This window comes from Microcaecilia unicolor, chromosome 9 (assembly GCF_901765095.1).
Source record: "Microcaecilia unicolor chromosome 9, aMicUni1.1, whole genome shotgun sequence".
NCBI classification, from domain to species: domain Eukaryota; kingdom Metazoa; phylum Chordata; class Amphibia; order Gymnophiona; family Siphonopidae; genus Microcaecilia; species Microcaecilia unicolor.
Genome location: NC_044039.1, coordinates 40,146,772 through 40,163,399, shown reverse-complemented (window position 1 = coordinate 40,163,399; position 16,628 = coordinate 40,146,772). Strand labels below are relative to the sequence as shown.

The following is a 16,628-nucleotide window of genomic DNA, read 5'->3' as shown; positions in this document are numbered from 1 at the left end:
AAGTTAGCTTTGAAGCCCTTAAGAGAAAGATCACTACAGAGAGAGAGAGAGGGGACGATTCTTTTTCCTTTCATCTCACATTTGGAACAAATCCCTATAGCTGGTTGACTAATAGTGGGCAGACTTAGTGCAAGGAAGGACAAGACGGTGATCGTTAAGAGAGCAGAGAACTCTAGCAGGTGAATAAGAGATGGTGAAGCAAGCAAGGTAGTCAGGGAGGCCTACTCTGAGGGCCTTAAAGGTCAATATCACTACTTTGTAGGTTAAGTGATATTCAACAGCTAACCAGTGGTAATGTTTCAGTAAAGGAGTAGTGCAGTCTGTACGGTGAGTGTGACAAAGCAATCTTATGGTGGTATTTTGAAGAGTTTGCAATTTTTTCAGTGAAGAACGGGGTAGACCTACATAAATAATATTACAATAAACGGGTTGGGATGTAAAATAAATGAATGGATAAGTGAGTGGAAGTTATTAAGATCAAAAAGATGGCACATGGCTTGTAACTGGTGGAGCATGAGAAAAGTAACTTTAGACAGATGTGAATTCTGGGGCAAAAAAGGAGAGGGAGGAATCCCAGGTAATTCCTAAGTAACAGAAGTTTGAAACTGGGGTAAAGCACCAAAAATATTAATATGGGAAGAAGGGGGGCTATGGTGCCTGAAAACCAACAGACAACAGTTTTCTCTTTGTTGAGCACTAGCTGATGTTTAGCCAGCCAGTGTGTGACCAAGTCAAGGCAAGCCTGAAGAGGAACAACTGAAGGGGGGAAAAGGGTTGGTTGGGTACATAAGAAGAATGTTATCTGCATAAAGGTAGGCAGAGATTCCTGGTGTCTGAATGAGGACTGCAAGGGGACTCAAGAACAGATTGAACAACAAGGGGGAAAGGATTGATACTTGGGGGATGCCACAGTGGAGTTCCCTTTTACCTGAGAAGGAAGAGGAAGTAATAGCCTGAAAAGAACGAGATAGGAAAGATGTGAACCAAGAGAGAACTTCACCAGTAATGCCTACAGATGATAAGTAGAAAGTGGCCAACAAGAACAAAAGTAGTGGAAAGATCTACAGCGACTACCAGACAATTTTATGTTGGTCAATATGAGAATGTGTTTCACTGAGTAGAGCAGTAATTACTGTCTCAGTACTGAAATGGGCCTTAAAGCCTGATTTGGCATGAGTGTAAGGCTAATGCTTTTTCAGCAGAAGCAGCAAGCTGATTAAACACTATTTTTCAAGAACTTTAGACATGAAGGAAAGATTCAAGTCAGGGCTGTAATGTCTAAGAACTGGCTTTCTTTAGAATAGGGCTGACTACAGCCAGCTTCCATAGATCAGAGAACTGGTCAGTGGATAGGCTGAGATTAATTATGGATAGAAGAGTAGGAAGGAGACATAGCTCAGGGACTTTCAACCAGAAAGATGGAACAGGATCACATTGGCACTAAGCAAATTTCATTGTGAACATGACTGCTTTCAAAGAGAAAAGGGTTTGTGTCTGAAAAGAGGTCCAGATAGTGTTACCAACCTCAGATGTGGTGAGGGTAGATGAGAAAGCGGGGGTAGAGGTAGTGGTGGACAGTTGGATAGACAGCAACAGCAGGGGTTTTAATATGGTGTCTATTAGTGAAGAATAGGAAAAGGGCCTCTGCAGTGGTGGTAATACTAGTCATATTTTGAACCTGGGGATTAACCATCCCCTGGAGGGATTTGGAGATTTTAGAAGCCCATTACTAATGTATGACTTTTTTGCCTTTTTAAACTGGGAATTGTATTTGTGGTGAAGGTTCCTGCAGTTTTGCAGGGCAGATGGGGATTCAGACTTTTTTCAAAGTCTTTCAGCACAACAATATTGACATTTAAGTAAGTGGAGGTTAGAGAATACCAAGGATTATCATGAGAAGACAAATTGATAAAAGGAGTACACAGCAATAATGCCAAAACTTTGCTCTAGAACACAGTGCCAGGCCCCAGTTTGCTCATGAAGAGATTCAGATGAGAAGTCTGCAGGGACTGAAAACAGCGATGGGGAAAGAGCTGGATTCAATCTGAGAAAGCGTATCTAGTCCAATGATCAGAGACTGATGGCAGTGGCTGGGGAGGGGAGCTCAAGACAAATTCAAAGAGAATAAGAGACTGATCAGTCCAAGAAAGGGAGACTGGAAAAAAAAGTGATGAAGGAAGAACATGCGAGTCCCGCAGAGTGAGAACAAGATCCAGGGTGTGACCAGTTATGTGACTTGGGAAAGAAACCCAATGGTGAACAGAAAGATCAGATAAGGAATCAAGAAAGTACCTAGCTCTGCAACTCTGGAGATCATCAACGTGAACATTAAAGTCTCCCAGAATAAGAAGGCTGGGAAAGCAAACTGTGGCTTCAGTGAGGGCCTGGAGACGTGCTTCCCATTTCTCAGCAGAGAGGGAAGGGGGACAGTATGTTTATGTTTATTGTCGAGCTTAATATACCACCACTTCTAGCAGAAGATCGTAGCAGTTCACAAAACCAAAATAAAAAAAAAAAAGAAGAAAGGAACTCCAATATAGATGGAAGAATATGTACAGGATGAGTGGCATCTACTTTAATGATCAAAACTTCAGGATTGGAAAAAGGGGAAAGGACTTCAGAGTCCTTCAAATCACTAGCATACGTGGAGGGGCATTTTTGATATGCCGGCCAAGTCTGACTTTGGACTTTTTGAACAAAACGTCCAAACTCCAAATAAGAAAGAAGGTTATTTTCAAAAAAAGAAAAATGTCATCTTTTTTTTCAAAAATAGTATTTTGAACAAGCTTTTGTGCTTTGTACTTTTTTGGGGCTTTTTTTGACCATTAAAAAAAAAAGTCCAAATGAAAAACAAAGGCAATCAAGCAATTGGGATGTAGGTGGGGTCAGCATTTTTACTAGACTTGTCCCCCAGACATCCCAGGAGAGCAATGAGGTACCCTAGGGGGGCACTGCAGTGGACTTCAAATAAATGCTCCCAGTTACATATCTCACCATTGCTCCCTTAGTTTGTCTACTGAGTCCCCCAAATCCCATTACTCCCTACTGTAACACCACTTGAGATAAAGTCACATCCAGGATAGTTGGGTTAAGGCAGTTTCAATCTGAACTACAAGTCCCCAGAAGGCATTGCAGGCAAGGAGCCAGGGGGTGAGATGAGGAACCCGGACTGGACTTCTAGCTGCAATAGGGGAAGACAAGAGAATAAGCTGACAGGATGTGTAGATTGGCTGCCCCTAGGGGGAGAGAGCTAGGAAACCCTGTGTACAGGAGCTCCTCATTAGGCTAATGCGCAAGCCTCAGCTGGTATGGAGGAAAGAGAGCTAGGAAACCCTGTGTGCAGGAGCTCCTCATTAGGCTCATGCTCAACTCAGCTGGTATGGGTGTGTAGAGAAGCTAATGAGGGGAGAATGATTGGTTGTGAAGGCAGAAGCCAGGGATTGATTAGGCAGGTGGGAAGGAGTCTCAGCAGTTCAGTTCAGGGAGAGCAGCAAGGAAGGCGAGAAGCAGTTGCAGGCTGAAAACCCTTGGGCAGGGAGGTCCCTAAAGTACTGGAGTCTGAGAAGTATTTGCAGGCTGAAAACCCTTGGGCAGAGAGGTCCCTAAAGTACTGAAGTCTGAGAGGCAGTTGCAGGCTGAAAACCCTTGGGCAGGGAGGTCCCTAAAGTACTGAAGTCTTGGAAGTATTTGCGGGCTGAAAATGCTTGGGTAAGAAGAAGTCCCTAAAGTATTGACCTTACTAGTGAAGCTGTTGCAGGGGGAATCCCTTGGGTGTGAGAAGTCCCTAAAATATGGAGCTCATTATGAGGGTGAAGAGAATAGAAGTATAACTGCTGCTTTGTAATTTAACCATGATAATGAATTGAATGGACTGCTGCTGTTTGGAATTAAACTAATGTTTATGGTGCACTGAATAAAGCACCAAGACTGTAGCCTATATTGAATCCTGACATGTGCTAAGAGCCTTCTGCTTAAAGGGGACTACTGGCCACACACTTTCAGGTGGCTTATAGGTGCTTAGGACTGAAGGTGAATGCTGCTGTTGGAACTGTGTACTAGAAACCTGCATGGAATAAAGTCCTTGAGTTTGAAGTTACTGGTGGATATCTGTTTCTTCATTGTACCGGGATCCTGTGGTTAGAGGACATTGTTCTATCCCTGGCTGCACAAGAGAGGCGCCTGATTACACACTACAATAGCCCTTATGGATGAAGGGGGGGACCTATGTGTGGGTACAGTGGGTTTCTTGTCAATTTTGGAGGGCTCAGTTTCCAAAAGTGTAACAGGTATGGGCCTGGGCCCACATGTCTGCAGTGCACCCAACTACTAGAATACCCAAGGACCTGAATGCTGCTCTAATGGACCCGAGTATAATATCTGAGGCTGGCACAGAGGCTGGTAAGTAATGTTTTAATCACATTTTTCATGGTAGGAGGGGGTCAGTGACCACTGGGGGAGTAAGGGGAGGTCATCCCTAATTCCCTCCAGTGGTCATCTTGCAGGACGTCCCGGCGAAGGGGCGGGGAAACCCGTATTATCGAAACAAGATGGACATCCATCTTTCGTTTCGATAATATGGTCGGGGACGGCCAAATCGTGAAATTTAGGTTGACCTTATAGATGGTCGTCCTTAGAGATGGTTGTCCCCGATTTTTGCCGATAATGGAAACCGAGGACGCTCATCTCAGAAACGACCAAATCCAAGCCCTTTGGTCATGGGAGGAGCCAGCATTCGTAGTGCACTGGTCCCCCGACATGCCAGGACACCAACCGGGCACCCTAGAGGGCACTGAAGTGGACTTCAGAAATTGCTCCCAGGTGCATAGCTCCCTTACCTTGTGTGCTGAGCCCCCCCAACCCCCCCCCAAAAAAAAAAAAACACTCCCCACAACTGTACACTACCCACTACCATAGCCATAAGGGGTGAAGGGGGCTCCTACAGGGTATGATACATACCTGTAGCAGTTGTTCTCCGAGGACAGCAGGCTGATTGTTCTCACGACTGGGTGACGTCCGCGGCAGCCCCCACCAACCGGAAAAAAACTTCGCGGGACGGTCGGCACGCAGGGCACGCCCACCGCGCATGCGCGGCCGTCTTCCCGCCCGTGCGCGACCGCTCCCGCCAGTTGAATAACTAGCAAAAGATGAAACACACAACTCCAAAGGGGAGGAGGGAGGGTAGGTGAGAACAATCAGCCTGCTGTCCTCGGAGAACAACTGCTACAGGTATGTATCATACCCTTTCTCCGAGGACAAGCAGGCTGCTTGTTCTCACGACTGGGGTATCCCTAGCTCTCAGGCTCACTCAAAACAAGAACCCAGGTCAATTGAAGCTCGCAACGGCGAGGGTACAACAGAAATTGACCTACGAAGAACAACTAACTGAGAGTGCAGCCTGACCAGAATAAATTCGGGTCCTGGAGGGTGGAGTTGGATTTACACCCCAAACAGATTCTGCAGCACCGACTGTCGCGTCGGGTATCCTGCTGGAGGCAGTAATGTGATGTGAATGTGTGGACAGATGACCACGTCGCAGCCTTGCAAATCTCTTCAATAGTGGCTGACTTCAAGTGGGCCACTGACGCTGCCATGGCTCTAACACTATGAGCCGTGACATGACCCTCAAGAGCCAGCCCAGCCTGGGCGTAAGTGAAGGAAATGCAATCTGCTAGCCAATTGGAGATGGTGCGTTTCCCGACAGCGACCCCTAGCCTGTTAGGGTCGAAAGAAATAAACAATTGGGCGGACTGTCTGTGGGGCTGTGTCCGCTCCAAGTAGAAGGCCAATGCTCTCTTGCAGTCCAATGTGTGCAACTGACGTTCAGCAGGGCGGGTATGCGGCCTGGGGAAGAATGTTGGCAAGACAATTGACTGGTTAAGATGGAACTCCGACACCACCTTCGGCAGGAACTTTGGGTGAGTGCGGAGCACTACTCTGTTGTGATGAAATTTGGTATATGGAGCATGAGCTACTAGGGCTTGAAGCTCACTGACCCTACGAGCTGAAGTAACTGCCACCAAGAAAATGACCTTCCAGGTCAAGTACTTCAGATGGCAGGTATTCAGTGGCTCAAAAGGAGGTTTCATCAGCTGGGTGAGGACGACGTTGAGATCCCACGACACAGTAGGAGGCTTGATAGGGGGCTTTGACAAAAGCAAACCTATCATGAATCGAACGACTAAAGGCTCTCCAGAGATGGCTTTACCTTCCACACGAAAATGGTAAGCACTAATCGCACTAAGGTGATTCCTTACTGAGTTGGTCTTGAGGCCAGACTCCGATAAGTGCAGAAGGTATTCAAGCAGGTTTTGTGCAGGACAAGAACGAGGTTCTAGGGCCTTGCTCTCACACCAAACGACAAACCTCCTCCACTTGAAAAAGTAACTCTTCTTAGTGGAATCCTTCCTAGAGGCAAGCAAGACCCGGGAGACACCCTCAGACAGACCCAACGCAGCGAAGTCTACGCCCTCAACATCCAGGCCGTGAGAGCCAGGGATTGAAGGTTGGGGTGCAGCAACGCTCCGTCGTTCTGCGAAATGAGAGTCGGAAAACACTCCAATCTCCACGGTTCTTCGGAGGACAACTCCAGAAGAAGAGGGAACCAGATCTGACGGGGCCAAAAGGGCGCTATCAGAATCATGGTGCCGCGGTCTTGCTTGAGCTTCAGTAAGGTCTTCCCCACCAAAGGTATGGGAGGATAAGCATACAGGAGGCCGGTCCCCCAATGAAGGAGAAAGGCATTGGACGCTAGCCTGCCGTGTGTCTGAAGTCTGGAACAGAACAGAGGCAGCTTGTGGTTGGTCTGAGAGGCGAAAAGATCCACCGAGGGGGTGCCCCACTCTCGGAAGATCTTGCGTACCACTCTGGAATGGAGCGACCACTCGTGCGGTTGCATGACTCTGCTCAGTCTGTCGGCCAGACTGTTGTTTACGCCTGCCAGGTATGTGGCTTGGAGAAGCATGCTGTGCTGGCACGCCCAGCGCCACATCCCGACGGCTTCCTGACACAGGGGGCGAGATCCGGTGCCCCCCTGCTTGTTGACGTAAAACATTGCAACCTGATTGTCTGTCCGAATTTGGATAATTTGGTAGGACAGCCGATCTCTGAAAGCCTTCAGTGCGTTCCAGATCGCTCGGAGCTCCAGGAGGTTGATCTGCAGATCCTTTTCCTGGAGGGACCACATACCCTGGGTGTGCAGCCCATCGACATGAGCTCCCCACCCCAGGCGAGAGGCATCCGTCGTCAGCACTTTCGTGGGCTGTGGAATTTGAAATGGACGTCCCAGTGTCAAATTGGTCTGAACGGTCCACCAGCGCAGTGAAGTGCGGCAGCTGGTGGAGAGGCGGATGACATCTTCTAGATTCCCGGTGGCTTGGAACCACTGGGAAGCTAGGGTCCATTGAGCAGATCTCATGTGAAGACGAGCCATGGGAGTCACATGAACTGTGGAGGCCATATGACCCAGAAGTCTCAACGTCTGCCGAGCTGTGATCTGCTGGGACGCTCTGGTCTGCGAAGCCAGGGCCAGGAGATTGGCGGCCCTCGCTTCGGGAAGATAGGCCTGAGCCGTCTGGGTATTCAGCAGCGCTCCTATGAATTCCAGAGACTGGGACGGTTGGAGATGGGACTTTGGGTAATTTATCACAAACCCCAGCAGCTCCAGAAGTTGAATAGTGCACTGCATGGACCGGAGGGCTCCTGCCTCCGAGGTGTTCTTGACCAGCCAATCGTCGAGATATGGGAACACGTGCACTCCCAGCTTGCGTAGGTAGGCCGCTACCACCACGAGGCACTTGGTAAACACTCGTGGGGCAGAGGCGAGCCCAAATGGCAGCACACAATACTGAAAGTGGCGTGCGCCCAGGCGGAATCTGAGATACTGTCTGTGAGCTGGCAGTATCGGTATGTGAGTATATGCGTCCTTTAAATCCAGGGAACATAGCCAATCGTTTTTCTGAATCATTGGCAGAAGGGTGCCCAAGGAAAGCATCCTGAACTTTTCTTTGACCAGGAATTTGTTCAGGCCTCTCAGGTCTAGGATGGGACGCATCCCCCCTGTTTTCTTTTCCACAAGGAAGTACCTGGAATAGAATCCCTGCCCTTCCTGCCCGGGTGGTACGGGCTCGACCGCATTGGCGCTGAGAAGGGCGGAGAGTTCCTCTGCAAGTACCTGCTTGTGATGGGAGCTGAAAGACTGAGCTCCCGGAGGACAATTTGGAGGCAGGGAGGCCAAATTCAGGGCGTATCCGCACCGCACTATTTGGAGAACCCACTGGTCGGAGGTTATGAGAGGCCACCTTTGGTGAAAAAATTTTAACCTCCCTCCGACCGGCAGATCGTCCGGTACGGACACTTGTAGGGCGGCTATGTTCCCGTGGATCCAGTCAAAAGCCCGTCCCCGGCTTTTGCTGTGGAGGCGCAGGGGGCTGCTTAGGCGCACGCTGTTGACGGGAACGAGCGCGCTGGGGCTGTCCCTGTGCCTGACGAGGCCTTCGGGCCGGCTGGTTGTACCTACGCTTTGCAAAAGAATAGGGTGCAGCCTGCCGTGCCCGGGAAAAACGCCCACCAGTGGGGGCGGATGCTGAAGGCGCCCGGTGGGAGAGCTTGTCGAGAGCGGTTTCCCGCTGATGCAGTTGGTCCACCATCTGCTCGACCTTCTCACCGAAAATGTTATCCCCCCGGCAAGGGACGTCGGCCAGTCTCTGCTGGGTGCGGTTGTCCAGGTCAGAGGCGCGCAGCCATGAGAGCCTGCGCATCACTATACCTTGGGCCGCAGCACGAGATGCCACGTCACAGGTGTCAAAAATACCCCTGGACAGGAACTTTCTGCATGCCTTCAGCTGCCTGACCACCTCCTGATAAGGCCTGGACTGCTCCGGCGGGAGCTTCTCGACCAGGTCCGCCAGCTGTTGCACATTGGTCCGCATGTGGATGCTCATATAGAGCAGGTATGACTGGATGCGGGTCACGAGCATGGAGGATTGGTAGGCCTTCCTCCCAAACGAGTCCAGAGTGCGAGACTCCCGCCCCGGGGGCGCCGAGGCGGTATCCCTCGAACTCCGTGCCCTCTTGAGAGCAGAATCCACGACCGCTGAGTCATGGGGCAATTGGGGCCGCATGAGCTCTGGGTCGGAGTGGATCCTGTACTGGGACTCTGCTTTCTTGGGAATGGTGGGGTTAGTTAACGGTCTCACCCAGTTCCGGAGCAGCGTCTCCTTCAGGACATTGTGCAGCGGCACCGTGGAGGACTCTCTAGGTGGTGATGGATAGTCGAGGACCTCGAGCATCTCGGCCCTCGGCTCTTCCACAGAGACCACGGGGAAGGGAATGGTGATCGACATATCCCGCACAAAGGAGGCAAAGGAGAGGCTCTCAGGAGGTGAGAGCTTCCTCTCCGGTGAAGGCGTGGGGTCCGAGGGAAGGCCCGTAGACTCCTCTGAGGAGAAATATCTAGGGTCCTCCTCTTCCCCCCACGAGTCCTCATCCTCGGTATCGGACATTAGCTCATGTAGCTGAGTCCTGTACCGGGCCCGGCTCGACGTCGAGGCACCGAGGTCTCGGTGTCGTCGAGCGGTGGACTCCCGCGCCGGCGGGGACGGAGCTCCCTCCATCGACGTCGACGGGGACTCCACCTGCGTAGCAGTCGAGACCGGCACCGCAAGTGGCGGCGGTGTCGACAGCTCCGGCGCCGGGCTAGAGCTCGCCGGCGCCACAGTCATCGGCGCCAAGGGCGCAAGCACCCCCGGCGCCGGCACAGCCTGGCGCATCAGCCCTTCCAGGATCCCCGGAAGGATGGCTCTGAGGCACTCGTCCAGGCCCGCTGCCGGGAAAGGCGGTGGGGCCGGTAAGGGTGTCGGTGCCGGAAGCTGCTGGGAGCCAGGAGACGGCACCGAGGTGCCGGAACCCCGACGCGTCGGTACCTCCACAACCGACGGGGACCTCTCCTCTCGACGATGACGCTTCGGCGTCGACTCCTCTTCAGGGTGCACCGAGGGCGTCCGGTGACGACGCTTTTTGTCCTTCTTTCGATGCACGTCACCGGCGCCGGAGGGCATGGAGGAGGAGGAGGTCGATCCCCCTCGGTCTCGAGGCACCGGGTCAGACAGGGTTCGGTCCCGTGGCTCACGAGCTGAGGGAGTGACCGGGGCCGACTGCCCACGCGGCCTCTCAACCCCACTCTCACCGGCGGACCGGCGGGCCGACGGGACCTGTTCTCCTGGGGTCGCTGCCATCGGTGCCGACGTCTCGGGCATCGATACCGGTACCGAAGAACCGGCCTTCGATACCGATGCCGTCGAGGTCGACGTCGAGGGGCCGGCACAAGTTCCAAAAAGACGGTCCCGCAGAACTTGCCTCGCAACCTGAGTCCGTTTCCGGAGACCGAGACACAAAGCACACGACTTGAGATTGTGCTCCGGCCCGAGGCACTGGAGGCACCAAGCATGGGTGTCGGTCTGCGAGATCGGCCGGCCGCAGCGACCACACTTTTTAAATCCACTCGGGACCTTCGAGGACATCGACGGAAAAATCGCGTCGGCGAAGTCAAAGTCGTCAATGGTGGCTAAAATCACACCACGAAAAAACAAACGACCGAGCGACCACTAGGCCGCAACGTAGCGTCCCCGCTGGAAGCGAGGGAAAAGGGGAGCGCGTGCTCCACACGCGCAGTCTTTTTTTTTTTTTTTTTTGTTTGTAAAAAGAAAAGATAAAAGGAAATTAAATTAAATTAACGAAGCGCGATCCGCGTATACGCGATCGCAAGAATCCGGCGGCTGAAGTAGAGAGAGCGGCAAGGCACGACTCTCTCCAGGCGCGGAAAAAAAGGAACTGGCGGGAGCGGTCGCGCACGGGCGGGAAGACGGCCGCGCATGCGCGGTGGGCGTGCCCTGCGTGCCGACCGTCCCGCGAAGTTTTTTTCCGGTTGGTGGGGGCTGCCGCGGACGTCACCCAGTCGTGAGAACAAGCAGCCTGCTTGTCCTCGGAGAAATATGGGTACAGTGAGTTTCGTGGTGGTAAATGTGAGCCCTTCAAAACCTACCAAAGTGTAACAGGTAGGGATGGATGGGCCTGGGTCCACCAGCCTGAAGTGCACTGCACCCACTAAAACTGCTCCAGGGACCTGCATGCTGCTGTCATGGAGCTGGGTATGACATTTGAGGCTAGCATAGAGGCTGGCAAAAAATACTTAAAGTTTTTTTTTAGGGTGGGAGGGGGTTGGTGACCACTGGGGGAGTAAGGGGAGGTCATCCCCAATTCCCTCCTGTGGTCATCTGTTCAGTTCGGGCACCTTTTTGAGGCTTGATCGTAAGAAAAAATGGACCAAGTAAAGTCGCCCAAGTGCTCGTCAGGGACGCCCTTCTTTTTCCCATTATCAGTCGAGGACGCCCATGTGTTAGGCACGCCCCAGTCCCGCCTTCGCTATGCTTCCGACAAGCCCCAATGAACTTTGGTCGTCCCCGCGACGGAAAGCAGTTGGACGCCCAAAATCGGTTTTCGATTATGCCGATTTGGGTGACCCTGGGAGAAGGACGCCCATCTCTCGATTTGTGTCGAAAGATGGGCGCCCTTCTCTTTCAAAAATAAGCCTGCTGGTCAATTAGGGCACCTTTTTGTGCCTTGTTATAAAAACAGGTCTAGCTCAAAACATCTTAGTTTTAGACCTGACCGTAACGCAAGATTCCACGTTAAGAGTCACAGACCAGGCAAGGGATCTAGCCGTCATCGTTGTTGATATGTTGAAACCCTCTGCTTAGTGTACGGAGGTGGCTAAGAAAGCAAATAGAATGTTCGGTATTATTAGGAAAGGAATGGAAAACAAAAATGAGGACGTTATAATACCTTTGTAAATTGCTCAGTGGTGCGATCGCACCTCGAATATTGTGTTCAATTCTGGTCACTGCATCTCAAAAAAGATATAATGGTATTAGAAAAGGTACAGAGAAGGGCAACAAAAATAATAAAGGGGATTGGACGACTTCCCTATGAGGAAAGGCTAAAGCGGCAAGGGCTCTTCAGCTTGGAGAAAAGACGGCTGAGGGGAGATATGATTTATAAAATAATGAGTGGAATGGGAAGACGTGAATCGCTTGTTTACTGTTTCCAAAAATACTAGGACAAGGGGGCATGCAATGAAGTTACAAAGTAGTAAATTTAAAACAAATTGGAGAAAATATTTCTTCACTCAATATATAAATAAACTTTTGAATTCATTGCAGAGAATGTAGTAAAAGCACTTAGCTTAGTGGGGTTTAAAAAAGATTTGGATGGCTTTCTAAAGGAAAAGTCCATAGACTATTATTAAGATATACTTGGTGAAAATACACTGCTTATTTCTAGGATAAGCAGCATAAAATGTATTGTACTGTTTTGGGATCTTGCCAGATACTTCTAACAGGGTTTGCCCATTGTTGGAAAGAGGATGATGGGCTTGATTGACCTTCGGTCTGTCCCAGTATGGCAAATCCCGTCCTTGACATGCCCCCAATATGCCCTCTTCAGATTTGGACACACTGCACACGAACAGCATTGAAAAACATCTGAAAAATAGGTTTTGAAAATATCAATTTGGACAGTTTTGTGAGGAAAAACGTCCAAATGTGCTTTATGCCACTTTTTAGATGTTTTTCTCTTTCGAAAATGAGCTCCATAGTGGTTTAGCTATTAAGTTTACAGGAATGGAAAACAGAAAAAACATCAAAACCATGTGGAAGGCAAGCATAAAGGTGGAACTCTTCCCCCGATTTAATCCAAGTTTCTGTAAGGCAAAAAAGAGAGCACCCATGATCTTTGATTAAGTTGCAAATAAGATTTTTTTTTTACACAAGGAACTGCAACAGAGAAAGTCAATTAGAAGGTTACACAGTGACGTAGGCAATTTTAATGCAGCTCAAAAACCAACAGAGAGGGAATGAAGCCTATGTCAAAGGGAGGTAGGATGGTTGCCCCAGAGCACAGGAATAGGGAAATGGAAGAGTTGGAGAGTCATAGCAGAGAAAGCATCAGTTCAGAAGCAGCAGGATAGCAATAAAAAGTTACCAGAAGTAGTTCTTGCGCGCGGGGCATTATGGCAGTCCTAAAGTGAAGATCAGTGATGCCCAGAGTGTGAAGGGAAAAATCACTGGCACATGCAGCTCCCTACAGTAAGCTGGGAGACAAGAAGGCTTAATATAGTGTGTTCAAATCTAGTTCCAGGTTCGGGTCAGAGGAGCTTTATGGGGGTCACATGATGAGATGAGTTTGAGGGAGGGGCAAGCATAGGAGAGAGAACAGCATATTGCTCTAATCTATTCCTTTCAGTGGGATCATTTTTGTGAAAGTTGCATAAGCACTTACTGTAAAAGATGGCCACACTGGTACAATCCACCTAACCCTTTTTCTTACTATATTTTCTGCAGAAAGAACTATGCAGCCTTCCAGAATCAATCCTCCAGAACAGCAGTTCTCAAATCCAGCCAGTCAGGTTTTCAGGATATCTACAATGAATATATACGAGATAAATTTGCATACAATGGAGGCAGTACATTCAAACCTCTCATACATATTCATTATGGATATCTCAAAATCCAGCCTGTCTAGGTTTGCTCTAAAGACTGGGTTAAGAACATCTGCTCCAAAATGCCTAAATCAGCTTTGGCATTTTTATATTCTCTGACATGAAGATTTACATTAAGAGACACATTCATTTTTTTAAAGTGATTTTATTGTTACCATATGCTTACCATATCTTTTGGCCTACGACTGTGATCAACCATGTCCAGCAAAGGAAATGCTTCCCTCAGTGCCTCTATGGTAACCACATGCTGGAAGCCCACACTGAAAGTCACATGGGATGGTCAAGAAATAAAAATCTTTAAGAAACAAGGCTGGACATCATCAATTCAAGCTGTTTACAGGCTCAGTGAGGCTCACTGAATTGGTGAAGAGGAGCAGCAGCCTAATGGTTACAGCAGCAGGCTACAAATCAGGAAGCCAGGGTTCAAATCCACAGAAACTCCTTGTGATCCTGGGCAAGTCACCAATCCTCTAGCGCCTCAGACACAGACTGTAAGCCCTCTGAGGACAAGAGAATAACTACTGTAACTGAATGTAACTTGCCTTAAGCTACAACTGAAAAGATGTGAGTTACATCCAAATCCCTTTCCACAACACAGCATCAAAGTCTAAAAGCGTCTTTGTTACTATGCCATAATCATTTGAATGCCCAAAATATAGCACAGGACAAGTTTTGAGGATTATAGAAAGCCAATTGAAGTTATCCAATTTGTTTTCTCTATCCACAGTTCTTGTGGGTTTTTAAAAAGTCATTTTTCAAGAGATATAGATAGGCATGCATTTTTTTAAATTAAAACTGAAATATAAAACATTTATACTTATCCTCTTTTCCTGGTGCTCCCATAAAATGTTTATTTCAGAAATGTTTTATGGTAGTGATTTTTTTTTTATTGTATCTCCCAGTTAATTTACTTATCTCTGTAGTATAATATTATGCAATCCACTTTGGAGCTGGAGGGATTCAGCGGAATATAAATACCAGATTAGATCAGATTCAGATTTTAGATGACTCCAAAATAGATAAAATCTTTTCTTACTTTGCTTAACTTTACAAAACTCATCTTTCTTGTGCTGGTTATCACATGTACCTGAATCATACAGATTCAGTGATGCTCTTCTCTTCCTTCCTCTACGGATCAGATCTTTAGACACATTCTACTCTTGTAATAGAACATCTACTCTCTATGTTCACTTTCTGGCTCTGTCATAACTGTCAGTGAGCATCTCCCAGACTACTGGCATCTGACTTTAGATCCTTTAGTGTTTGTGGACATTTCACTTGTTTTATCCTTTTTCTAGCACTAAAATCAGCCTTTCAATAATCCGCTCCATAAATCCACACCAATGCTTAGCCCAATGTTCCCCTACTGCCATAAACAGCGAAGATACTTACCTGTAGCAGGTATTCTCAGAGGACAGCAGGCTGATTGTTCTCACATGTGGGTCTAGGGGGGTGGAGTTGGATTCAAACCTCAAACATTCTGCAGCAATGACTGCCCAAACCAACTGTCGCGTCAGGTATCCTGCTGAAGGTAGTAGTGAGATGTGAATGTGTGGACTGATGACCACGTTGCAGCCTTGCAAATCTCTGCAATGGAGGCTGACTAAGTGAGCCACTGACGCAGCCATGGCTCTAACATTATGAGCCGTGACATGGCCCTCTAGAGTCAGCCAAGCTTGGGCATAAGTGAAGGAAATGTAATCTGCTAACCAACTGGAGATTGTGCATTTTCCGATGGCAACTCCCCTCCTGTTGGGATTCAAAGAAACAAACAACTGGGCGGGCTGTCTGAAGAAGGGCTTTGTCCGCTCCACGTAAAAGGCCAATGCTCTCTTACAGTCCAAGGTATGCAAACTGCTTTCGCCAGGGCGGGTATGAGGCCGGGGAAAGAATGCTGGCAAGACAATTGACTGGTTCAGATGGAACTCCGACACCACCTTTGGCAGGAACTTAGGGTGTGTGCGGAGGACTACTCTGTTCTGATGAAACTTGATATAAGGTGCATGCACTACCAAGGCCTGAAGCTCAGTGACCCTACAAGCTGAAGTAACAGCCACCAAGAAAATGATCTTCCAGGTCAAGTACTTCAGATGGCAGGAATTCAGTGGATCAAAAGGAGCTTTCATCAGCTGGGTGAGAACGACGTTGAGATCCCATGACACTGGTGGAAGTTTGACCGGGGGCTTTGACAAAAGCAAACCTCTCATTAAGCGAACAACTAAAGGCTGTCCAGAGATAGGCTTACCCTCTACACAGCGACGATAAGCACTAACCGCACTAAGGTGAACCCTTACGGAGTTGGTCTTGAGACCAGATTCCAACAAGTGTAGAAGGTATTCAAGCAGGGTCTGTGTAGGACAAAGAGGATCTAGGGCCTTGCTGTCACACCAGACAGCAAACCTCCTCCATTTGAAAGAATAACACCTCTTCGGGGAATCTTTCCTGGAAGCAAGCAAGACTCAGGAGACACCCTCTGAAAGACCCAAGGAGGCGAATTCTAAGCTCTCAACATCCAGGCCATGAGAGCCAGAGACTGGAGGTTGGGATGCAGAAGTGACCCCTCGCTCTGGGTGATGAGGGTTGGAAACACTCCAATCTCCACGGTTGCTTGGAGGACAACTCCAGAAGAAGAGGGAACCAAATCTGACTCGGCCAGAAGGGAGCAATCAGAATCATAGTTCCGCAGTCTTGCTTGAGTTTCAGCAAAGTCTTCCCTAATAGAGGTATGGGAGGATACGCATAAAGGATGCCTGTACCCCAATGCAGGAGAAAGACATCTGACGTTAGTCTGTCGTGGGCCTGAAGCCTGGAACAGAACTGAGGGACCTTGTGATTGATCTGAGTGGCAAAAAGTTCCACCACGCTTGGAAGATCTTGCGAGGTTGCATTATCCTGGTGGAGGGGAAGGTTCAGAGGGAATCCCATAGGACTCATCAGAAGAAAAGTACCTGGGATCTTCCTCTGTCTCCCACGAACGCTCCTGTTCAGTATTAGATAAGACCTTTCTTAATGTACTCCGACACTGGACCTGCCTCGATGCCGAGGAACGATGTCCTCGATGGTGATGTCGAGAGGC

The 16,628-nt window shown here is 49.1% G+C and overlaps 1 protein-coding gene across 3 annotated transcripts in view; it reads right to left on the bottom strand.

The window, feature by feature from the left end:
• HDHD5 (haloacid dehalogenase like hydrolase domain containing 5) overlaps positions 1-16,628 on the bottom strand; it is a 79,020-nt gene that overhangs the window by 36,606 nt on the left and 25,786 nt on the right. For all 3 annotated transcript variants that reach the window (XM_030214979.1, XM_030214981.1, XM_030214980.1), the window contains one exon: positions 13,719-13,812. In XM_030214979.1, coding sequence (XP_030070839.1) covers positions 13,719-13,812 — 94 coding nt within the window. The remainder of the gene's footprint in view (positions 1-13,718; positions 13,813-16,628) is intronic.